Source organism: Sceloporus occidentalis, unplaced genomic scaffold (genome assembly GCF_023333645.1).
Source record: "Sceloporus occidentalis isolate IW3139 unplaced genomic scaffold, rSceOcc1.0.p SCAF_112, whole genome shotgun sequence".
Taxonomy (NCBI): domain Eukaryota; kingdom Metazoa; phylum Chordata; class Lepidosauria; order Squamata; family Phrynosomatidae; genus Sceloporus; species Sceloporus occidentalis.
The window spans coordinates 2,273,955-2,299,025 of NW_028317092.1; the positions used below are offsets into that span (position 1 = coordinate 2,273,955).

Here is a 25,071-nt window from a genome sequence, read left to right on the forward strand (position 1 = left end):
GGGTGTTCAAAATATCATAGCTGATGCTTTGTCTCGTTTCCAGCTCGACCGCTTCCGGGATTCAACAGGTCTACCTTGCCCCTCGTTTTTGTGGAGCCTCGCTTTTCAGGACTCCTAGGATTACTTCGGGCGTCCTTATCACAGCAATCGGCGCGTTCATATTCCCGGATATGGAGGTATTGGCTGCAGGTGGCAGAAAGAGAATTAGGTGTGGATAGTGAGGAAGACAGGAGGTGGGCTCTTTGGGTTTATCTAGCTGAGCTTCAAAGGTCTGGTGTTTCAGGGTCCACAGTCGAACGTAATCTTGCTGCTATTTCTTTCCTTTTCAGGACACTAGGGTGGCAGGATGTTACATCAGATTTTGTGGTTCGTAGACTGGTTAAGGGCTGGAAAAGAAGTAAGACTGCTGACAAGCGTCGTCCGGTGTCTAGGGAATTGCTTACCAAGGTTCTGGTACAAGTGGGTGTAGTGTGTTCCTCCAGTTATGAAACTTTGCTGTTTAGAGTAGCCTTTTCATTGGCCTTTTTTGGTGCGCTTAGAATAGGAGAAGTGGTTGCGTCTAGCTCTTCTGGTTCAGGGGGTCTTATGGACTCTGACATTCAGATTAGGCGAGATGCGCTGTACATATGGATCAGACGTTCTAAGACTGACCAGATGTCCAGAGGTGCTCGGTTGAGTGTTAGGAGTATTGGTGGACCTTGGTGTCCAGTCAAGCTCTTCGCTGAGTATTTAGAGGTTAGACCAAAAACGGTTGGTTCGCTGTTGGTTCATTTGGATGGCCTTCCACTTACAAGATACCAGTTTTCCAGTGTCTTTCGCAAATGTTTGGTTCAGTGTGGGTTAGAGTCTAAGCAATTTTCAACACACTCATTCCGTATTGGTGCTGCAACGGAAGCGTTTAGGTGTGGTTTTTCTTCTGAGCGGATCAAGAGGATTGGTAGGTGGTCATCAGACCGCTTTAAGATTTATGTCCGTCCTCATCTATTGTAATTCTGTTCTGTTTTAGGTTCCCCTCCTCGACTTGTATGGATTTTGGGACATTCCTGTATTCATTGGGCAGCACTCCGGGCCGACGCCAGGGTATATGGAAGGAATCTGGGTTTTCCTCATGGAAAAGTGCATATTCGATGGAGGGGTCTGCGAGGTATGAGATGGGAGCAAGTTTATCCGGAGTGTTGTGCTCTGTCCAGGTTTGTCCCGTCTTCCATTGTACTGGTCATTCACGCCGGGAGCAATGACATTGGTAGACTTAGGACAGTGGATTTAATTCATCTTATTAAGTTAGATCTGGCTAGGTTATGTGCGGTTTTTAAACATGTCATCTTAGTTTGGTCATCTTGTCATCTTAGTATCCAGACCGGTTTGGAAGGAATGCAACAACCCTAAGGCTTTAGAACGTTGCAGAAGGAAACTTAATGTTGCTATTTCTAGGTTTGTCACGAGGATAGGCGGTGTTTCAATTCGGCACAGGGAGTTGGAGGGTGACAACTCTGATGTTATGCGCCAAGATGGAGTGCACCTCTCTGCGATTGGCTTGAATATTTTTAATATGGGGTTGCACGACGGCATTGAAAGGGCTCTGGCTTTGGGGGGGGGGCGCAGCCCGGTGGCCAGCTGAGTGGCCAGGGCTGCGGTGGCGGAAGATTCCCCCCCTTTTGGTCAGCATGGAAGTGGTGGCATCTGGAAGGTCCGTCCGAATGGGCTTGGGGAGGCGGGTCCAGCGGGTGGTTGATGGCACCCGCTGGGCCAGAACTCTGGGTATCTCGTGGTTTGTAACCGCCTGCTGGGCTTAGGCCTAGCAGCTGGTGGGTTGTTATTGGTTGGCAATGTTATGTGTTTATGGGGAACTGTTAATAAAGCTGTGGCCAATGCCCTTACCCACACCAGTGAGTTATGTTGTTATTTATCATGTCTTTATTTATGGCGGGTGGGTGAAGGTGTTGGAGTCAGTCCGTAGGAGCAGCTGGGCTTAAGCAGTCAAGGGCCCCCCTGGAATATAAGGAAAGGGGGAATATGACTGCTGGCCCAGGTCAGGTCACTGGGAGGTCAGGTTAGTTTTAGCCCTCATTGGTTAGTGGGGCGCAACATTGTTGCAGGCTAGGGTGTAAAAGTGCAGGACAAAGGCACTCCTACCTCTTTTCCTGCCTGGAGCCTAAGGTCAGGCATTGTCCCACCCTTCCTCCCTATTTTCTGTGTGGTACTTGTCATTGTGCATGTGTTTGTTTCTGTTTCTTTGTGGTTCTTTTGTAGTCACAGCGCGGAAGATTCCCCCCCTTTTGGTCAGCATGGAAGTGGTGGCATCTGGAAGCTGCACCCGAATGGGCTTGAGGAGGCGGGTCCAGCGGGTGGCTGATGGCACCCGCTGGGCCAGAACTCTTGGTATCTCGTGGTTTGTAACCGCCTGCTGGGTTTAGGCCTAGCAGCTGGCGGGTTGTTATTGGTTGGCAATGTTATGTGTTTATGGGGAACTGTTAATAAAGCTGTGGCCAATGCCCTTACCCACACCAGTGAGTCATGTCATTTATCATGTCTTTATTTATGGCGGGTGGATGAAGGTGTTGGAGTCGGTCCGTAGGAGCAGCTGGGCTTAAGTAGTCAAGTAAAAGTGAGGTTTTGGCTTTCTTAGGAGAATATCTGTGCATAATTATTGGACAACTATTAGTGTGCAGAATTATTCAAGTCTTAATGCGTGTTTGAGTTTGTTTTCTCAGAAGCAAAGTAACTGGAAAATCTAACCTTTAGATTTCTAGAGTTCTCTCATTTGTATGCTAAAGAAGTTGATTGCAGACATTTCATTTAACCTACACTGCCTCTCTGTTTTATTATTTTTCTGATTAAAGAGAATGCTTTAGAGAAACACTTTTTTTTCAGTCTCTCAAATTCTCATTTTAAATCCTTAGCTTGCTTCGTCTGAAATCAGTTTGTTTTTTTTTTCCTTTACCCTGCATGTACATGCAACCTGATTACTTTTCTCAATGTGAAATGAACCAAAAGTTATCTGCCGAAGAATGATCGATGGGAAATAGTAGTTGGATTTAGGATTGATTAAATATGATCATCTTTGGGATATTTTTCACAAGTGCTGTCAAACTTCATCATTGTGACAGTATAATAATCTACCTTGAGCTCCCATTGAACATGATTATATGTTCTCACTTGGATGTCATTTTTAAAATAAGACTATTTTAAAGGAAAATTTGTGGCTTGAATTTAAAATACACCCTGTGTGCATCCTTTTCTGCACTGTAAAAAAATCATATTACACATTTTACCTTATGTTAGGGCACTAATAGTATATAAAGTTTTCTTGTGTCATAAATTTAGCTTGCATATTATACACATTTTATGTGAGATTTTATGGCCCCCTTATTTGTGTGTGCTACCCTTTGACACTGGAAGGTCTAGAACAATGAATTGTTCATGTAACTAGTTGAGATCTTAAATGTATTTTCATTACCCCAATTGGTTTATTTAGCATTAACTCTAGAATAGTAACTGCTTCATATAAAACAGCTATGCAGAGGCCATACTACTAGATCTAAAGAATGTCTAAGTTACAGGCTTCTGTAATATAGGCTCAAAATCATATAGGCCAAAGTTCAGAATGTAGTGCTGTAGAATGTAGAGTGTGTTGGTTAACGTTACTAAAACAAGAACCCTGTTAAAGTGCTTTTTTTTTTTTTTGTCTTGTGTTGTGAGCATGTCTAAACATGCTCAGTTTTACATGAAGAGGAGTGACTTTATTCACTGACAACTTGACTGCCTTCCAAATTTAGTAGAGCTGTCGTCTAACAGGCACATACTTTGAACATATGAGCTGCCCAGTTGGAATGTAAAACCCTTTGTGTTTAGGAGTATTGAAAATATATACACACAGTATAGTATTCTAGAATAGGCCAGCCAGGGGGGTGACAACAGGGATACAATTGCCTTATTGGGTGATTAGGCCTCTGTGGTGCCACTACTCAATGGGCTGGGTAAAAGGAAAATCACCATAGCTGGGAACTCTGAGTCCGGCCCGGAGAACTCCAGGAGAAGGGCCAGTTCTCTGGGTCCAGGCCCGGACTGGGAATGAAAAGCAGCCCTGGAAACATTTGGAGACCAGCCCCATATATTGTATCTCGTGGTCGAGCTCTTGTACCCACACGCACCCCTTATACATACCCGAATCACACTATTTGCCATACGAATAACTATAAAACATCACATTATTTGTATTCAAATGCCAGAAAGCAAAAGTGTTAAAAGGCCCCAATAAATTAAATAGATTAGACATAACGAAATTAAAACATTTGCTACTGCAAACATTTTTAGATGAAAAAGTTCAATTTTATTCAGTGGAACAAAACAGTGATCACATTATTATTCACAATATTCTTGTAAAACTTTGGCTATTAATACAACTGTTCTAGCACTGCATCATCCAATGATTACCTCATCCCAGATACATTATTATTATTATTATTATTTAAATGCACACAGTTCATGGTGCAAAGTGGTCTGCCGCTATGTTTATGTAAAAGGTCCTCTCAAGGGGGGGGGAGAACTGTGAAACCAACGGTCCCACCCCTTTTACGACGTGGGACAAAGAGCTGAGCCACGGCCATTCGATAGCTGGGAAAACAATGGGACTGGGAAAAATGATAAGGAGCCAAGAGTGAGACTTCAGTGAGGAGAGATCAAGTGAAATAAGATCATGGGAAGGATAATGCCAGATGTGAGGGAAAGGTGCAGAGACTCAATGGAGATTAGTAAAGGGCAATATAAGGTATGCTTTAATGTCACTTTTAGGCTTGTAGTAAATTCAACTTATGTTGGAAAGGTAAACAGATTCCACACAGCACAAAAGGGAAAATTCACTATGGCTAGATGTATAGTGTAAACTGTATCAATATGTAATCAATTGCAACCTTTAAAGACTATCTAGGTTTCTTCTTCATGGTATGATATGCCTGAAGAAGAGACGTTGATAGACTCAGAAGCATGCAATCCATTATACGTCAGCCAACAACATTTTTACCAAATATGCTTTCTCTCTTTCTATGGCTAACACGGTTCAACTCTAAACCTTTTATACATACCATTGTGAGTTTTGGGGCTATTGCGACCTAAGAGGAGGAAAGAAGAACAGAGGGATTTTAAATACAGAAGGGGCACTTGGGATGTATATTTATTCACTAAACCTTGAGGTTAAATTTAAAATATCAAAAAGACTATACATAATTAGAAGATATTCAGAAACAAACTGTTCCAAGGTAGGGGAATTAGACAAGTGTTGAATTAACCAACAGGTAGCGCTCCAGATTGCCACAAACCAGTTTAGGTTAGAAGTCCTTGCTATTTTCCTGTGCTCCTGCGTACAGTTGCCAAAAGAGAACCTGGTGACGGCATCACCCACTAGTTTAGTTCTCTAGGCGTCTTTCTTCATCGCCCATATAGTAGGGCTGGCTCTATGCAGCAAGAAAACCTACCAAGCAATTGTTTATTTTATTCATCTGCATTTCAAACTACCTTACCCTCCTTCCTAAAATGTGATCCTCACAATGTTTTCAGTCACATGCATCTCACCCGGGCTGTAGCGGGGTAACACAGGCCACTGCAGACCCTGTGGTATAGACGTCCCCCAGGTCCTAGGTGTCCCAGTAGGTCATTTAATGCTTCTGCTTATTACATCTAATGCTAATTAAAATGTTTATAATGCCATCACTGGCTAATTCTATATTTGTCAACATATTCTGAGAAAATGGAATTCAAATCTGCAATTTGATACAATCACAGGGAGGGCCCAGCACAGCTTCCAGAGGCTACGTAAGATTGTAAGCAGGGCCCTCATTTTCCTTTTGTGCCAGTGTACTCTCTGAACATGTTTATAATCTGTATATTGTCAGTTTTGATACTTTTTATACCCTATTGCAGTAGCACTATGGAATTGGCTTGCACACTATAAATAAAATGTAACGTAGAGAAATGTGCGCACCATGGGAGGCTTGAGGGCTGATCCTTGTTGAAGATGCGGTATGTCTTCAAGTTTCTCTCAGATTAGAGGAGCTACATGTGTGCATATCCACCATCTTCATGATGAGCAGTACAAAGAAAATGAGGTATTTCCATATGTGGGAACTCTCTAGGTTTGAGTCTGTGTGAAGCCCTGTTTCCCTGCGTGTCCTGGTCAGTATCTTCTTTCTTTGGGCACGTGAGTGGGATTTGGCCATATCCAGACCATGCTCTGTACGCACTCAATAAGGACTGTCTGAGGCCAGTCCTCCCCTTTCATAAAGCATCGCCCTCTGAACATCCAATCTGGCCACTTCTTCATTTCTATGGCCCATCTGGCAGTATCACAAAAATATGTAATTTTCAGTTTCTTGTCACTTGGTGGGTGCTTAAGAAATAACATTTTAAAGTGAATTTAAATGGAATCCATATTTCTGCATACTGAAAACAATGTATATGATTATATAATAATTAGACTTGGGCACCAGGGGGCTCTTCGTGTTCGTCTTCGTGCTCGTCTTCGGGGGGGGAAAAACCTTCGTATTCCGCGAATATTCGCCCGTTCCTGTCTTCTCTTCGGGCGAATATTCGCGGACATTCTTCGTGCTCGTTTAATCTTCGTTTCCTTCCCGGTTGCCTTGCAGGGGTTAATACGGGGTTAACAACACATCGGAGCAGCAGCAGCTGCCGTGAAGGAACGTGTGTGCAACTCTATTGGTCGTTTCGGCAGGGGGCTGGTCTGGCATCAACTAGTGAATTGCAGAACGCACTTCATTCGTTGATGGCAGGCCAGCCCCCTGCCGAAACGACCAATAGAGTTGCACACACGTACTGAGGTGTACTGTACACAAAATGACCTAGAGACAAATGCTCCAAGGAACTTGGCCTCCGTTTATCATACACAATCACACATCCATAGATGTTTAATAAAAGAATAGGGATTATTTTACATTTTTAAATAGATTTTGGACCACTTGTAATACATGCCTAACATTTGCTACCTATTTACAATGGCATACTTTGCAACAACCCAACTTTTACTGGACAGGACTGGAAAAAAGCAGGACTGTCCACCAAAATCTTGGGTGTGTTGGCAGGTATGCGGATGGAAAAATGTTGGACAAGAACTAAAAAATAGCTTAGGGTTAATGTATGGTTATGTTTAAGATTAGTAGCAGTGCACTGCTTTGGTTAAAGATGTATTATGTCTAAATAATAATTTAATTTTAATGGGTTTTAAAAAAAAATTAGGGGTTTATTTAAATGTATTTTAAAGTTAGATTTATTATTTAGTACTTTATTATATTTAATGTTTATACTAGTGCTACCTACCGAGCTATAACTACCAACGTGTATTTGCATACCTAGTTTAGCTAAATTAGATGGGACAGGACTGGAAAAAAGCAGGACTGTCCCTGAAAAAGTTGGGTCTGTTGGCAGGTATGTGGATGGAAAAATGTTATAGTATGAAGTGTGAGTTATAGCGTTAATGCTAGTGAGTGTAGAAATGAAGGCCAGGACAAATAACAAGAGGAAAGGTCCTTGTGATTTTTGCATTGTACGTGTATGTGTTATGTGTGTTATGTGTGTTGTCACTTGTCACTGTGTTATATGTGTTATGTGTGTTATGTGTTATGTCACTGTGTTATTTGTGTTATTGTGTGTGTTATGTTTGGTTGGTTGTGTATCAGAAGGAAAATAATGAAATGGAAATGGAAAAGGAAATGGGAAAGGCGAATGAGTGGGCAATTGGCGACCCACTCACCTGTTTCACCCCAGAGCAAAGCATCCAAACACTGTCAGTCCTAGACGTTTGGCAGCGGACTTCCAGAGCTCAGACACAAGGCCCTAGCGTAAGCTGGCCACTCCAGCGGAGGTAGCAGGCGTTGCCACACCGCAAACAGACGCAGCCAGGGCAGGGCCGGACTGGCCCACCGGGATACCGGGAAATTTCCCGGTGGGCCGGAAGGTCCGTGGGCTGGGCGGCCGGCAGACTTACCATGAAGACAGCCGCTGAGCGGCTGCAAATGGCAATGAACGCCTCCCTCGGTGCCAGGGGCGGGCTGGGCAGGGGGGCAATTGCCCCCCAGGCTTCCCGAAATCTAACCAAAGCGGCCGCTGGGTGCTGATGCGGCCGGCCGGCATCAGCACCCAGCAGCCGTGTGCGATGGCCGTCTAGTGATGGGAGCAGTGTGAGGGGTGAAAGCTCCGCCCCCTCGCACTGACCTTTCACCCCTCACGCTGCTCCCATCACTATGCGGCCATCAGATTGCTGGGAATGTAATCTGAACGGCCGGTGCGTGCTGATGCCGCCGGCCGGCTCTGCTTTAATACTTTTTTTTTTTTACTTTATATGGCAAGCCGATCCAGCTTACCATATAAATAAAAAAAAAGTGTTAAAGTAGCTACGGCCGGCGGCATCAGCACGCACCGGCCGTTTAGATTACATTCCCAGCAGTCTGATGGCTGCATAGTGATGGGAGCAGCGTGAGGTGGAAGCTCCGCCCCCTCGCACTCAGACTGCTGCAGCACCGGATGCCAGGTCAGTGGCATCCTGTCAGCATAGAGGAGAACAGTGTGCAGCTACCAGGAAGTCAAGAGAAGTAGAAGGTGAGTAAAATAATGTATTTTTTGTACTGTATAATGTTTTTTGTATTTGTTAAAAACAAAAAAAATCGGCATGTGTGTGTATGTAAGTGTGTCCCCCTATATGCCACTCTGCCTCCAGAAATGCCTTATACCCCCCTATATGCCACTCTGTCCCATGATATGCCTTTTAACCCCCTATATGCCAGAGTTGCATATAGGGGTATAAGGCATTTCTGGATGCAGAGTGACATATAGGGGGTCAAAAGGTATATCTGGAGGCAGAGTGGGATAAAGGGGGTTAAAAGGTATATCATGGGGCAGAGGAGCATATAGGAGGGTATAAAGCATATCGGGGAGGCAGAGTGGCATATAGGGGGCATAAGGCTTTTCTGGAGGCAGAGTGCCCCATGATATGCCTTTTAACCCCCTTCATGCCACTCTGCCTCCAGAAAGGCCTTATACCCCCTATATGCCACTCTGTCCCATGATATGCCTTTTAACCCCCTATATGGCAGAGTGGCATATAGGGGGTTAGAAGGCATATCATGGGACAGAGTGGCATATAGGGGGTATAAGGCATTTCTGGAGGCAGAGTGGCATATAGGGGGTTAGAAGGCATATCAGGGGGGCAGAGTGGCAAGCCTGGGGGCAGAGGTGCATAACTCGGGGGTAGGTTGTCAAATGAAAGGAAATAAAAACCAAATATGTCTCAATCATAGCTTTTATTAAATATGGAAAAAAATAGTCTACATGAATTAATAAAGAAATAAAAGTTTCTTACCAGAATATCGTGAAGAATAATGTGATCAGTGTTTTGTTCCACTAAATAAAATGGAACTCTTTCATCTAACAATGTTCGCAGTAGTAAATGTTTTGATCCTATTATGTGTAATGTATTTAATTTATTAGGGCCTTTTAACACTTTTGCTTTCTGGCATTTTAATACAAATAATGAGATAAAAAGAATTGCACATAGTGTGACTCGGGTATGTATAAGGGGTGCGTGTGGGTATAAGAGCTTCACCGTGAGATAAACTATATGGGGCTGGTCTCCAAATTTTTCCAGGGCTGCTTTTCAGTCCCAGTCCGGCCCTGAGCCAGGGGGGAGAAACTGCCCTTACCATTAGGGACATTTGAGGCATGACACTAGCCAGGAAGCGAACTGGCATCGAAGAGACGCTGGCATCACCACCAGCAGCAGCAGCAGAATTGGGAAAGGCGAATGAGTGGGCAATTGGCGACCCACTCACCTGTTTCACCCCAGGGCAAAGCACCCAAACACTGTCAGTCCTAGACGTTTGGCAGCGGACTTCCAGAGCTCAGACACAAGGCCCTAGCGTAAGCTGGCCACTCCGGCGGAGGTAGCAGGCGTTGCCACACCGCAAACAGACGCAGCCAGAGGGGAGAAACTGCCCTTACCACTAGGGACATTTTGGGCATGACTCTAGCCAGGAAGCGAACTGGCAGAGAAGAGATGCTGGCACCACCACCACCAGCAGCAGCATTGAAAAATGGGAAAGGCGAATGAGTGGGCAATTGGCGACCCACTCACCTGTTTCACCCCAGGGCAAAGCACCCAAACACTGTCAGTCCTAGACGTTTGGCAGCGGACTTCCAGAGCTCAGACACAAGGCCCTAGCGTAAGCTGGCTACATTGGCGGAGGTAGCAGGCGTTGCCACACCGCAAACAGACGCAGCCAGGGGGGAGAAACTGCCCTTACCATTAGGGACATTTAAGGCATGACACTAGCCAGGAAGCGAACTGGCAGAGAAGAGACGCTGGCACCACCACCACCAGCAGCAGCAGCAGAATTGGGTAAGGCGAATGAGTGGGCAATTGGCGACCCGCTCACCTGTTCCACCCCAGAGCAAAGCATCCAAACACTGTCAGTCCTAGACGTTTGGCAGCAGACTTCCAGAGCTCAGACACTAGGCCCTAGCGTAAGCTGGCTACATTGGCGGAGGTAGCAGGCGTTGCCACACCGCAGCAAGTGCAACCGGGGGGGAGAAACTACCCTCTCCATTAGGGACATTTAAGGCATGACACTAGCCAGGAAGCGAACTGGCAGAGAAGAGACGCTGGCACCACCAGCAGCAGCAGCGGAAAAGGCGAATGAGTGGGCAATTGACGACCCGCTCACCTGTTTCACCCCAGGGCAAAGCATCCAAAGACTGTCAGTCCTTGGCGTTTGGGAGCAGACTTCCAGAACTCAGACACTAGGCCCTAGCGTAAATTGGCTACACCGGCGGAGGTAGCAGGCATTGCCACACCGCAGCAAGTGCAACCAGGGGGAGAAACTACCCTCTCCATTAGGGACATTTGAGGCATGATTTCAGCCAGGAAGCGAACTGGCAAAAGATGCTGGCACCACCACCAGCAGCACCGTTGGAAAAGGAAAAAGGTGAATGAGTGGGCAATTGACGACCCGCTCACCTGTTTCACCCCAGGGCAAAGCATGAAAGTCTGTCAGTCCATGGCGTTTGGGAGCGGACTTCCAGAACTCAGACACTAGGCCCTAGCGTAAATTGGCTACACCGGCGGAGGTAGCAGACGTTGCCACACCGCAAACACGTGCAACCAGGGGGAGAAACTACCTTAAACATTACAGATAAAAAAAATTAACTTTCCAAGCTAAGAGCTGGGTAACCCAATTTGGGCAGATTGAATTTAAGGAAGGCAATCTGCTCCATCAGATGAGGTGCCATGCGTGAGCGCTGTGGACTCAGTATGTTTCCAGTCATAGAAAACACGCGCTCACTTTGAACAGTGGTTGGCGGACATGATAGTAGCTGCTGCGCAACCCATGAGAGTGCAGGCCACACACTCTTCTTTTCATCCCAGTAGCTAAGAGGATCAACATTAGGCGCAGAAGGAACTTCACAGAGGTAAAGTTTGACCATTTCAGCAGCACTACTCTCCTTTCTGCTGCTAGCTCTGTCAGATGGTCCAACTATACTCCCAAGTGCCTCTTCCCAAAACGCAGCTGCTCCACTCAGCTGTGTTGTGCTGCTTGTGGCACTGCTGCTGATGCTGCTGCTAGGAGTAGCAGACCACATCATCTCTTCCTCCTCCTGCACCTCTCCCTCCTCGGACAGCATTCCCATTTTACGCTGCCAGTCACGCACCTTGTTGACCAATTGCTCCCGGTAGCTACTGAGAACATTAAATTTCAAAGCTAGCTTTCCCTTAATTCTTGGATCGCAAAGGCACGCTAGCATCATTTCGGGACTCTCTTCCATTCGTTTGCGAAGGTGTACTTTTAGCAGATCCTTCAGCTTCCTGACTATGGCTGCTATGTCAGGATGTAGAGTGCCACCTTGAACAGCCTCACGGTTTCCAAGGAACACATCCATCTTGCTGCCTAGATGGGAGAACACTGGGATTACCTGGGCCAGACTGGCAGTGTTTGAGCTTAAATTTTCTGTGGCATCCCTGAATGGTTTAAGGACTGCCACTAGCTGGGCGATCACTGTCCAATCCTCCCTATTCAATGGAGAGGTAATCCCAATATTGTGCTCTGAGGCAAGATTATGGATTGCCCTCTGCTGCTCCAAAATCCTCTCGAGCATGTCTAACGTGGAGTTCCACCGTGTACTGACATCCTGACGTAGGCAGTGTACGGGAAGACCTGACCTCTCTTGCTCTTCCCTCAAAAGTTGGCTAGCCTTAACACTATGGTGAAAGTGCCCAGCGATCTTTCTGCAGCGGGACAGAACTACTGCTGCCACATTAGTTCCTTCTGACATTGCTGCCTTCACTACAAGATGGATGATGTGGGCTGCACAGCGCACACCAACAATATGACCATCTCGCAGCGCTTTCACCATATTGGCACCTCCGTCAGTTACCACAAAACCAACTTCAACATTGGTGCCCGCCTCTGCTCCCACCCAAAGGCTAAACATTTTCCTCATCGCATGCAGAATGTTTTGGGAAGTGTGCTTTTCATCCATCACTTCTGCATGGAGAAGGAAAGATCGGTAGCCTGCTGCAGAAGCTTCCTTAGACACACCGGGCTGCCACCAGTGTGCTGTCAAAGAAAGAAAGGCATGCTGGCCGCTAGGTGCACTCCACAAATCTGTAGTGAAATGAACAGACTGACCAGCAGCCTTGGAAAGCTCCTCTTTCACTGCTGCAACACAGGACCGATACAACTGTATATTGTGGAGCCACAGCCGCCATCAATTGTTTGAAAGGCTCCCCTTCGATCATAGAGAAGGATGCCCCTCCAACAGCAATGAACTGACCAATCAGTCGCGTTACTTTATTGGCCTGCTGTTTGGGCATTGACCTTTTGGATTGGAATGCCACAAATTGTTCCAGGGTGGGCTGGACATGCAGTGCTCCAACCTGCCTTGGTCTCTGGCTGCCAGCACTAGTTGCTGCTGCTGCTGCTATTGGCTCAGAAGAAGAAGCTGTTGGGGTTTTTCCACGGCCACCAGCTATGCTGCCTGCACTAAGTTTTCCCTCTGCATCTTTCCCCAATAGCACAGCGTTGTGTTGAGTGCTGAGGTGATGCTTCATGCTAGCACTGGTAAAATGGCCAGACACTTTCCCTCTGCTTATTAGCTTCCCACAATGTTTGCACTTTCCATAGCGCCCTTCTTCAACATTTTCAAAGTGCTCCCAAATTGGGGCGCGCATAGCCTTGGAGTGTGCCTTGGGTGCTGCTCCTACTGCTCGGGGTGGATGAACAGAGGCAGAACTAGTGGTGGTGGGACTGGTGGTAACAGTACTGGCCATAGTGGGACTGCTAATTGCTTTAGATTTGCTAGGTTTTGCTGCTGCTGCTGGTGGTGGTGGTGATGATCGTAGCGGAGAAGGTGGAGGCTCAGGGGAAAATTGTGCACTAGTCATTTGGACACTGCTCCCTGAGGAATCTGATTCCTGACCACTCATCTCCTCTACTTCCTCTGGCTCATAGTCTAGCTCTTCATTAGCCAGATCGAATGGAATTCCTGCTAGGCTGGAGCTAAGACTGATATCGTCGTGAGACTCGTGACTAGTAGTAGTGCGAGCAGGAAGAATAGACTCTGCACTTGGCCTCTCAGTCTCAGGCTCCTCTGCTACCTCGCTAGGTGGAGTTCCACTATGTGTAGCCCTCTCTCTAACTGTCTTTACAAAAATTTTGTAAGGACTTGGTGGCTTGCTAGAGGTACTAGGAGGACATGGCGTGGCGGTACCAGTGGGAACAGTAGGCGCAGCACTAGTGGTGGTAGAGGCGGTAGAGGTGGGGGTGGTGGTGGTGGTGGTGGTTTTCCCTACAAAGGAATGAGATCGCTTTGGTTTGGGACCCCTCTGAGTCTTGCTGCTAATTTGGCTCTGCTTGGTACCTTGCATGCTGCTGGTGGATGGGGAAGATGCTGCTTGGGGCAAAAGGCACTTCTTTTTAGTCACTGGGCTGGTACTACTTGTGCTACCCTTTAACTTTGAACGTGCTTCTGGTGCTTTAGGCTTTCCGTAAAAAACCATAGAGCTTGTGGGCCTAGCCGCACTACTACTGCCTGCTTTTGGTGCCTTTCCTTTACTTGATGATCCTTCAAGCAATGCTTCCCCAAATGATAAGCGAGAGCTTGGCCTACTTGGCCGACTAGACTGACGCAAAGGCTGCATCTTAGAACTGGTGGTGGTGGCGGTGGTAGATGGAGCTTGTCCCTCCTTAGTCCCAAAAGGAGGATCCATTTCAAATTTTGTGTTGTGTGTGTGTAGTGTAGTGTAGTGTTTAAAAAACTATAAAAAAAAATAAAAAAAAATAAAAATAAACAAAAAGGAAAAACGAATTAAAGACAAAAAATTAGAGGAAGTTCTCTTCAGTGCTACTGCTTAAAAAGTAAAACTATGCACTACTGCACTGTGCTGTGTGCAATCTGCCAAAGTGCTAAAGTTATTTAAATTATTAACTCAAGATTAACTATTTAATAACTAGCAGTATTTTATTTTTAATTTGAATTTACACGGGCCTAAGAGCTTAGCCTACTACTATGCTAGCCTAAAGCTATATTTCCTTACTATAAGTCTACCTCTAGGCAGACGCTCTCAAACCCACTAAGCTAAAGTGAGGTTAAATCAGATTCAGTATATGATTTATTAATTAATATTAAGTTATATAATATTAATAGATTAGAAATAATTTACTTATATATTATGTATTATCGATAGAAGAATATAGATTATGAATTAGAATTTAGAATTAGAATTACTTATATTATAGATTATGAATTAGAATTTATATTGTTATATATTATTTATAATATATTATAGATTAAGATTAAAGAAGATTAGAATTATTTTAGTACTACAGCTAGTAGCTTGAAGCTTTGCTTAGTACAGCTCGTCACAGTCAATTTTTCTTGAAAAGAATTAGAAATAAAATAAAATGTCACAGCAAAACAGTTAGCTTCACTGCTGGCTGCACTCACTAGCCCAACAAGTTCACTTCACTGATGGACTGAGGTGAGCAAAACACTAAGGGTACTTTTAATAAAATTGAAATAAAATGTAAAATAAATGAGAAAATCTTTGCAAAACAGTTAACGTCACTGCTTGCTGATCAAAAAAAAACACAGCACTTATGCGGCTGCACTCACTAGCCCAACAAGTTCACTTCACTGATGGACTGAGGTGAGCAAAACAAATGAAATAAAATGAAAGATTAATTAAGAAAAATTGACTTGGTCTCTTGCTGTTGCTAAAACAAAGCACAAACTATAGAGCTGCAGCACCAGTACTAATAAGATTAGCTGAACTATACGCTAGTAGTAATTATTTAATATTATTACTTTTATTTATAGCTAATTTAATTAACTAAGACAAGAAAGAATTATAGAATTATTGATATTACTGATTTTAGATTAGACACTAGTAGATGTCTTGAATGTCTACAGTACACTCTACACTAGTATACTATTACTAACTATAACTGACAAATATATATATAATTTTATAATGAATTCAATTATTAATTATATTAATTAATATTACTGATTTTAAATTAGACACTAGTAGATGAATGTCTACAGTACACTCTACACTAGTATACTATAGAATATATATATATATATATATATATATATATATATATATATATATATATATATATATATGACTGACAAATATATATATAATAATGAACTATTAAATTATAGATTCTATTAAATTATTATTTATAAATTCTATTTAATTTATTTAAGCAGGACAGGCAATAGGCACTAGTGCCAGCCCAGGGCAAGGGCACCCCAGTGCCACTGAGGCACTGGGTGCACTGTCAACTCAACAGCACTTACACTACAGTTGATGACAAATTAAATAAAAAAAAATAAATTAATCAAATTATTATTATTAATTATATTAAGTAGCACTGAAGTGAGGATGAAGTACACTGTGAGAAATGGCAGGCTAAGGCTTACCAGTCTCACACAGAACAGAACAATCTCTCTCTGTAACGCTCGGATGCAGCACAGCAGTGTTGCCAAAGCAGTCACAGCGAAAAATGAATGGATCTCTCAGGCAAGCTCTGGTCTTATAAAGGCGCCTTCAGAATTCAAAAAACAGCAGCACAGGCATTGGACGAGACCCTTAGCGTGACGTCACAAGAGTGAGCTGATTGGACAGACGAGATCAGCTCACTCCTGTTTGAAATTTTGGCGGCTGCGCGGCAAAAACGAAGACGATCACGAAGAATCTTCGATTCTTCGTGGTTGTGAGTCTTCGTCTTCTCCTACGTTTTGCCGGCACTGTATTCTCTTCGGCGTGTCTTCGGAACGAACAAAAAAACGGCCTCTTCGTGCTCGTTTTCATGTTCGCCCGAAGACGAATGCGCAAGTCTAATAATAATCATCATCGTATGGGAACCATAATTTTTTTTTAAAAAGTCAATATTACAAATTGGTGAAAATGACAAGTAAAGTTTGAAGTGTGGTATCAAAATGATGTTTAGAACTGTCAAAATGAGTTAAAAACAGATGTTTACTCTTCATCTGCACAAGCTACTCTTAAGAACATTTTGTTTGTCTGGATATCCTAAATTCCCAAGTCTCCAGCAAACTGCAGAAAACATCTTAGCTGCTTTTAAAAGCAACCAATGGCTCATGTACAGCCATATCTCATTACGTAATCCACTAAGAGAATTGAGCAAGGTAGAAAGATGCAGGAAGATAATAATCAGTTGTTCAGAGATAATTAGTTTTCAGGCACGTCTTATGAGAGATCTGTGTGATTACTGAGAAACCCATCTGTGTACTGCTTAAAGTTTTCTTGTCTAAAGAATTATAATGCAGGGAGATTATAAACATGATTTGGCTTTCATAACTGACCAGGTCCAAGCAAGATTCTTCTATATACCGTATTTGCTTGATTATAAGACGACCCCCCCAACATTTGAATTTTAATTTAGGGGGAAAAAGCCTGAATATAAGAATATTAAGTATAATATAATTATAGGAAAAATGTTTTACTAGTAAATATTAATTCACATGTAAACTATTTTTCAGATTCAATAAAAACTTGAGAATTTTTTTTTTGTTTTTTTCCCTTTTGTTTTCCAACCTGCCACCCAGTTATGCACATCTGCCCCCAGGCCTGCCACCTACCTCACTGATATGCCATTCTGTCCTCAGATATGCCTTATACCCCTGTATGCCACTCTGCCTCCCTGATATGCCTTTTAACCCCCCATATGCAATGTTGCCCCCCCCCCCAATTTACCAATGCTTTCCCAGGCACGTCCCCCGTACGTCAGACTCCATGTGTATAGGGAGGGCAGCCGGTAGACATCTGCGCGATGCGCGTAGACAACCTCTGCTGCCCGTTGGTGGTTGTTGTTGTTGTTGTTGTTGTTGTTGTTGTTGTTTTGTTTTATATAGCGCCATCAAATTCCGTAGCGCTGTACAATGGGTAGACGGGACATAACAAGTAGTATGTTACATTACAAATTGACTAACAGAGACAACAGGTGAGGAGGGCCCTGCTCAAAAGAGCTTACAGTCTAGAGGGAGTTGGGTGTATTACACAATAGGCAAAAGTGCCGTTGTTAGGGATAGACCAGCCATACTAGTAAAAGTATTGCAGGAGAGGGACTAGGAAATGTGAGCTAAAGGATTATGGGAGTATGGGGGGCGTTAGTGTGCTATGTTGTAAGCATCCTTAAAGAAGTGGGTCTTGAGGGATTTTTTGAAGGAATAAAGACGGATAGACCGGGGAAGGGCATTCCAGAGGATATGCCGGGGTTTCTATGACTGAGCACTGGAAGGTCACGTAATGCTGGTGCTCAGTCATAAAAGCCCCGGCAGAGTAGCGGAGGCTGGCTGTACGCAACGTACAGACATTCACTGGTCGCCAGGGAGGAGGATCCACATAGCCTGCAGCGCTGCGAGGGATCCTCCTCTCTGGCCGCTGGTGAATGTCTGTGCTATGTGCCCGACAACCTCTGCTGCTGCCGGCATTTCCGTCTGGGCTTCTATGATGGAGCACCGGAAGGTCATGTGACGCCAGCACTCAGACGCCCCCAGAGGAAGTGCCGGCAGCAGCGGAGGTTACCAGAGAGGAGAATCCATGTTCCCTGCTGCGCTGTGGGGATCTGGATCTTAGTCTTATAATCAGACCTCTGTTTGAGGTCTGATTATAAGATGGCCTTTAATATAAGAGCATTTGCGGTATAAATAGATAAATGTAGATATATAGGTAGATAGATGTACAGGATAACTGCATCTAGGTGTTAAGAGTAATAACATTGGTTTAAATTATGAGAATTTGTTTGCACGTGTCCACCCCTTAGACATAAGATCTCAGGACAAGGGAGCAAATATGAGGATTTATTCACTAAAGGGAGAGTTGGTAGGAAAGTTGTGCTTTTAACTCTCATTTCGCTATACATTATGAAAGATAACCGTAGCATGCTTCTCCAGCATCAAACTGAGACATGCATAGAATTAGGTTATTGCAGTCCATGCAACATGGACTCCAGCTTGAAATAAAACTTTGGGGACTAGACTGTTTCTGTAATGTTTTTTGTGTGAATTTAATTCTCTGTATTTTTACATAATGACAGGCTGAACATATGCTATTCATATAATGCAAAACTGTTAATTAATCCACCTGTTTCTCAGCCAGTTAGCTTCACAGTATGAACTCCCATTTCCAGCTGTTTTCATAGCTTTTAAAAACATGTTTTATAACAGGAAATATTGCCCCTAAAGTAATAAGTTCATGCACAGCTTGGTGATTTCTTTTCTTAAAATCCATTAACCCCTTAAGGGGTTACTGGTCACCCATAATGTCCCTCTTACTCAATAAATGTACCTACAGAAATTATATAGATTTGGTTTTTGGGCTTTCTTTTGAAACCATGATCATAAATTTGACATTTTTATATGAAAAAAAAATGCAGTTTTTTTTATATATATATATATATATATATATATATATATATATATATATTGCATGCATGTATGTATTTACTGGACTTGGCATCCAGAACAGCCTGAATTTCAACGACTTTACAATGAAATATATTCTTTATTGATGTTTCGTTGCCTGTGAAACAGTTATGGCTTGTAAACTGTCTTTTGTGTTTTAATTATCACACAAAATACATATAATTATAGAGGAGTATTGAACTAGCTTCAAATGTTAGATACTAGCATTTAATACATTTGCTAAATGTACACTTTTTTCTGTTTGTTTTAATGATTATGTAAAGTATATAATGCTGAACGTTTTCCCCTAGTGATTTTTGTAATAAAAAGACTAAGCTTTTAGTAGGAATTGACAGTATCAAATATAGAAAATAAGGCAGAATTATAGAGAACAACACTTTCTAACACTCCCACTAAAGAAGAATGCATATCAAAGTACAAGGTGCATTTTAATGTAAATTCTTTAAAAATAAACAAACAAACACCTGATGTAGACATTGCACCCCTGCTACATCAGCTGCTCAGGGCCAGGGCTGGGAAATTTCCTGGTAGGTTGCCTGCCCTGAGGCCAGTCTTGAGGCTGTACATCCAGGGGAGGGCCAGCCCAGGGGAACAACTGGCCCTTGATCTGCTACCAAATTGTATTCAACTTGGACTGGCACCACTGGCGGGAGCGCACCAGGGTCATGTAGCACGATGTTACATGATCCAGGAGTGAAAGCATGCAGCTGAAAGAAACTGTGTGTGTGTTAATGTGTCTTGGCGTTTGTGTGCAAGTCTTAATGTTTTTAGTATGTGTTTTATGTATGAGTGTGAACATGAGGGAGTGTGTTTGTGTTTTTAGAGGCTGTGTGTGTGTGTGGATGTGTACCATGTGGGGTGATAATGTTAGGGGATGGAAGTGATGTTGGGGAGGAATAATGGTGGGGGTATGAAAATGGTGTTTGGGGGATAATGATTGTGGTGGGGGATGCGAGTGGATTATAATTGTGGGTATGATGGTCAGGGACAGCTCTACACACACATATATACACACACAAACTTTTATTAAAAATATTGTATATGCTGGGCTTACAAGGTTATTTTTCATGTAATGAAGAGAGTTGGATGAAATTTTCAGTATGAAAAATAAATATATCATCTGTATTGTGTCTTGTTTTGGTAGGTGCTCTTCTACCTCCTAGTATAGGAAAAAAAGAGAAAAAAAAAGACACATCTGTTCGAAACTTAGAAGCCAGCCTGCTAGTTTATCTTCATCTGTCTGCCCGTCCCCAAAGGCCTTGTTTTGTGAGGGTGTTTATGGATGAAACAGATCTAGGGACAGCTACCACGCTTATAAATGTCGCGGAAAGCCACAGTAATTAGTGGAGAATGGAATGCGTGGTGACACTATTGGCGGCTCTGGGGAATTTTTTTTTATTTTTTTTACGTTTTTAATATTTTTTCTTCTAACATTGTAGACTGTAAAGAATATAAAACTTTTATTATTAGAAGCTCTTTAATGTACTGGAAAATTTAAAATGCCTGTTGGGAAATGTGTCAAGGAAGATAACCCATGTGTATGTAAGAGAAACATAAATTAGACATTTTGGGGATCAAATATATAATTAGTATCTGCTTTCTTTATGATTTAGCTACTGCAATGAACAGATAATACCCAGAATTCGAGTTAAAAGCTATATTAAGGCAAAGCAAGATTTATTTCTATTGGTGTTCTCTCTCTTAATCAGATTTATGTTCATGAACTGCAGAATGTGCTATAAAGTGCTTTACTCTTGACAACTTTCTAGTTTACTGATTAACAGTATACTAAGTGATTTCTTTTTTAATAGTAAGTTCTCTATGTATATATAAGTGTGTATTCCTCCGTTAATTTGTCTGTTTTCCTTTGGAAAGACACTGACTTTGCTGTTCTGGGTTTATTGGTGCTATAACTACCCCAATTAACAGACAATTGCACTTTTTATTTCTGTTGTAAAAATATATATATATAAAATATATATGCAAGGATTGATAAAGTGGTATTTGAAACTGTATAGAAACTAGTAAGGGGGAGACCCTTATCAGGCTCAAGGCTACAACATGTGATTCAAGGCTTAGTTGGAATTGTTATCCCACAACTGTTGATAGGCTATAGGTGGACCCCACTAAGGTTTTTAGCTTGTTTGTTCTGATTATCTGTTAAGGATGTTTTTTTAAATTAAACCCCATTAGTTTTGATGCCTCAATGAAGTGGTCTACTTATACTAAATTAATTTCATATTAGCATGCCTGGTATATTACATTGTTATGACCTTTGCGCTCTGTATCGTGTATAACATGACCTATTAGGAGCTGGTGCCCCTGATATACTGAACCTCCACAATCTAACCGCTTCAAACAATGGGCACCCTTCTCACTTACAACATACTGTCAGTAGCAGGGAAAATAGACGGGCAGGATAGAATTTGCTATAAAAGAGGTCGGTAGGCCTGCTACTCGGTATTCCCTTCTCTCCTTCCAGCCCCTTTCTGCACAGGGACTCATAGCTCCCCCTAAATCTGCATCTCCATCCTGGAGGTGGATCTGCTTCCAATATCGTGCAAGCAGCTCCAGCGGTTTACTGTATAAAAAGTAAACCAATTGTCATCCATTTTTGGCAACTTCCACAAAGTTTCACAGTGTCTGGGAGGCCCCATCTGCCACTGAACGTTCGCCCAGTTTGCCTGATGGGCAGTCTATGGCTGGATTTGAACATGGATCTCTAGGCTTGTATTCCAGTCTTGGCGGGGTGGGGGAAAATAGCTGACTAATTTGGGTGATGCTTTTTTAATGTTTAGTTTTTCATCACTACCTATAACATCTGAATACGGTCTCTAAGGGATTTATAAAGTTAACAGGTATGCGTATGACCCTTCGACCACAAGTGTAAACTGCAAATGTTAGAAAGGGAGGGTTGGACAGCTGGAGGTGTAGCTAGTGTACCTACAGTCATATATATGAGAGGGCTGGCACATTCTGGCCTGGGAACAATTAAATCCCCCTCGACTGAGGGCCTGGTTTGAAGAATTTTGACCATCCCTGATCATATAGTTCCCCCAGATACTGATGCAGGATATAATGGAGCAATGTAGTATAAGTAACATTTTGTAAAGATATTTCTAATACCAATTAATACTGCCATGCCTGTATAGAGACAAAGTCCATTGAAATGAATCATATAGAGGTAATCATTTCCTGTCCTCTCTCTCTTTTGTAAGCTCCGTGATGACTAATTCTTTGAGTATCCTTATTACCAGTTCCACCAGCATTCCAACACGGTTTGGTACCTCGGATCCCATAAAATTCACGTGGAAAGCCTCATGCAGCTGGTTACTATTCTATGTTGTTCCTTATTTCAACAAGGAAGTAGAATGCTCCAGTATTACAAAGTGTGGTATACAATATGCACACAATACACAATTATATGTCACTGGTAGCCAGACAAAAACCCAAGGTCAGTTACATCCAGATTACAGTGAAACTATATTTTCACAGAAGGTATGAGTAATATATGTAATGTTCCTAGATGGATAATGTCTTGGAGACCAGACAATTTATTGAACTGCAGTTTTCCATTCATATATACTTATGAACATCATATTTTACAGAGGGTAAGAACTGTAAGAAATTCATCTTTTTTTGTACCCTATTCCCGTTGGGTATGGCTGAAACATGAGTGTTGGAAACACAGAGGTTCCAAGTCTCCCGAAATTGCAGTTTCTCCCACCTCCCTGACGCAAGCAAGAATATCCCTCTCTTTCTCTCTGTCACTCTGTCTGTCTGCCTTCTCCGCTGGCCGTGTCCTGGTCTCATTTTCCACAGCCTTTTCTCTTGCCTCTTTTTGTTCTCTCTTTTCGTCTGCTTCTCCCGGGTATTGGTTCTGTTAACCAGACCTCCAGGAGCTCTTCCTCATAAGGGCAGAGCCTCTGCGCAAACTCTCACCCCGACTGGAGGAATACGGGACAGGCTGTCCTCATGTGGCACACGATTCATAGTATTTGGATTTGCTCCCTTTGACACTTTAATGTTTATCTCCATGACAAAAGTATTTTATTGTTCATGCTTTAATGCATGTATCTGTGTATACTTAACAACTCTAACTGGTCTGTGCATATTGTTTGTTGGCCAAATATACTTACAAATAGATGATATATGTTGGTGGGAGCTTGTTGAACATCTCATTCCAAAACCATGGGCATTAATACAAAGTTGGCCTCTCCTTTGTGGCTATAATGCCATCCACCCTGCTGGGGAGGCTTTCCACAGCATTTTGGAGTGCAAATTTTGTCCCATTTAGCCTAAAAGAGCATTGGCGAAGTGGGCCTGTTCTGTGAGCAGGGCCGGCCTTAGGGGTGTGCGACCGCACAGGGCGCCATGGTAGCAGGGGCGCCTGCCCGGGACTTAACTTGAAACATCGTTTTTTTTTGTTTTGTTTTTTTAAACTTTATTTAACATCATTCATGTTAAATAAAGTTTTTAAAAAAACCCGATGCTTTAATCTAAGTCCTGGGCGCCGGAAGTTCTCAGCGGCCGCTCGGCGCCCCTTACTCTCCGTGACTCCGGCGCAATTTCCAGGAGTTCTGATTTAAAATCAATTACTGTAGTGCTACGATAAAAAGTTAAGCACAATAAATCACCATCGGGCATGATTATATTTTTCTATATGATTCTGTTTAAAATATATTTTCTTACCGGCTTCAGATTCACTACGCCACCAGTAAATAAAAATATTAACTGGCACAATGAGTCACATGATTTTGTGTCCTGTATTGCCTCTAAAAACACTGAAGCCCTTCAGAAAAAAAAGTTGAATGAGCCAACATATTTAACCTGAGTGCCAGAGAAGAGAACAGTGCATTAATTAACCACTTCTTATACTTATAGCTACTTGATTTTAAATGTATAGCTTTAAATTTCTCTTATACATGCAATTAACATTTTGTATAGTATGTAGCAAATGTATTATAATATTTAATGTATGTTTGCCATTGTGGTCCCCTCTTAAACAGACCTACCTACCTGTTTCTAGTAATATTGTTCCAAACTTTCTAAATCACTTTATATATCTTTGTGTTGGATATAAGATATATCTTAAATTATATTAAGAGCTCATGGCGAGAAGTAAAATCATAGAAAAGGAGTTGTGTTTGGAATATAAATTCTCTCTTATTTTTGTACCAGAAACAGCCCACTGGTGAAATCCTTTGGCAGCTGAACTGTTCTGATAAGGAGATTCTCAGAGCAGAACGATAATAGGTTCTAATGATTGTTTTAAAAAAGAACACAATGTTTCTGCACCTGGTGGAAAATCAAGTTTTTAAACCTTTGTGTGCTATTTTTAATATATATATATTTTTTTTCAAAGTGATGTCATGGTGTTCATAAGTGTCTGCTAATGACCTCTGTACCCTAAAAGAGTTATACCCTTCTTAGAAAACCTTATTGGCTCAGTGAATTAACAATTATAATGTATTTTACAAAACTATTTATGATATTTTGAATATTTACTGATCATTTTATACCTGAAACTGGACATGACCTTCCGGTGCTCTGTCATAGAAGCCCTGGCGGAAGCGCCGGGCGGTAGCAGAGGTTGTTTATGAACATCGCGCATACATTCATCGGCAAGTCTCGGGATGCAGCGTAGCATATAGGGGGTATAAGGCATTTCTGGGGGGCAGAGTGGCATATAAGGGGTATAAGGCATATATGGAAGCAGGGCCGGCCCAAGGCATAATGCCACCTGGGGCGAAGTTTAAAATGCCGCCCCCCCCCCCATTATCTACCCTATCCCCTATTGTACTTACCTTTCAGCAGTCCTGCGGTGAGTCTTCCTGCTCGGTCTCGGTGCCGGCTTGTAATGCTGAGCGCCGGAAATGACGTCATCTTCCGGCACTCAGCATTACAAGCTGGCACCGAGACCGAGCTAGAGGGCTCTCAGAGGAGAGAGAGGGGTGCCGAGCGGGTTCTGACAACTTGGTAAGCAAAAACCACTCGGAGCCCCTCTCTCTCTCCTCCGCTGTTTTTTTTTTAAAAAAAAAAAGGCTTTGGACG

The 25,071-nt window shown here is 42.9% G+C and overlaps 1 protein-coding gene across 1 annotated transcript in view; it reads left to right on the forward strand.

The window, feature by feature from the left end:
- The first annotated feature begins 585 nt into the window (after positions 1–585).
- The window catches only part of LOC149282571 (phospholipid-transporting ATPase VB-like), a 96,687-nt gene continuing 72,201 nt past the window's right edge, over positions 586–25,071 (forward strand). Inside the window, exons 1-2 of the mRNA XM_089498064.1 lie at positions 586–937; positions 2,251–2,389. Coding sequence (XP_089354190.1) covers positions 586–937; positions 2,251–2,389 — 491 coding nt within the window. The remainder of the gene's footprint in view (positions 938–2,250; positions 2,390–25,071) is intronic.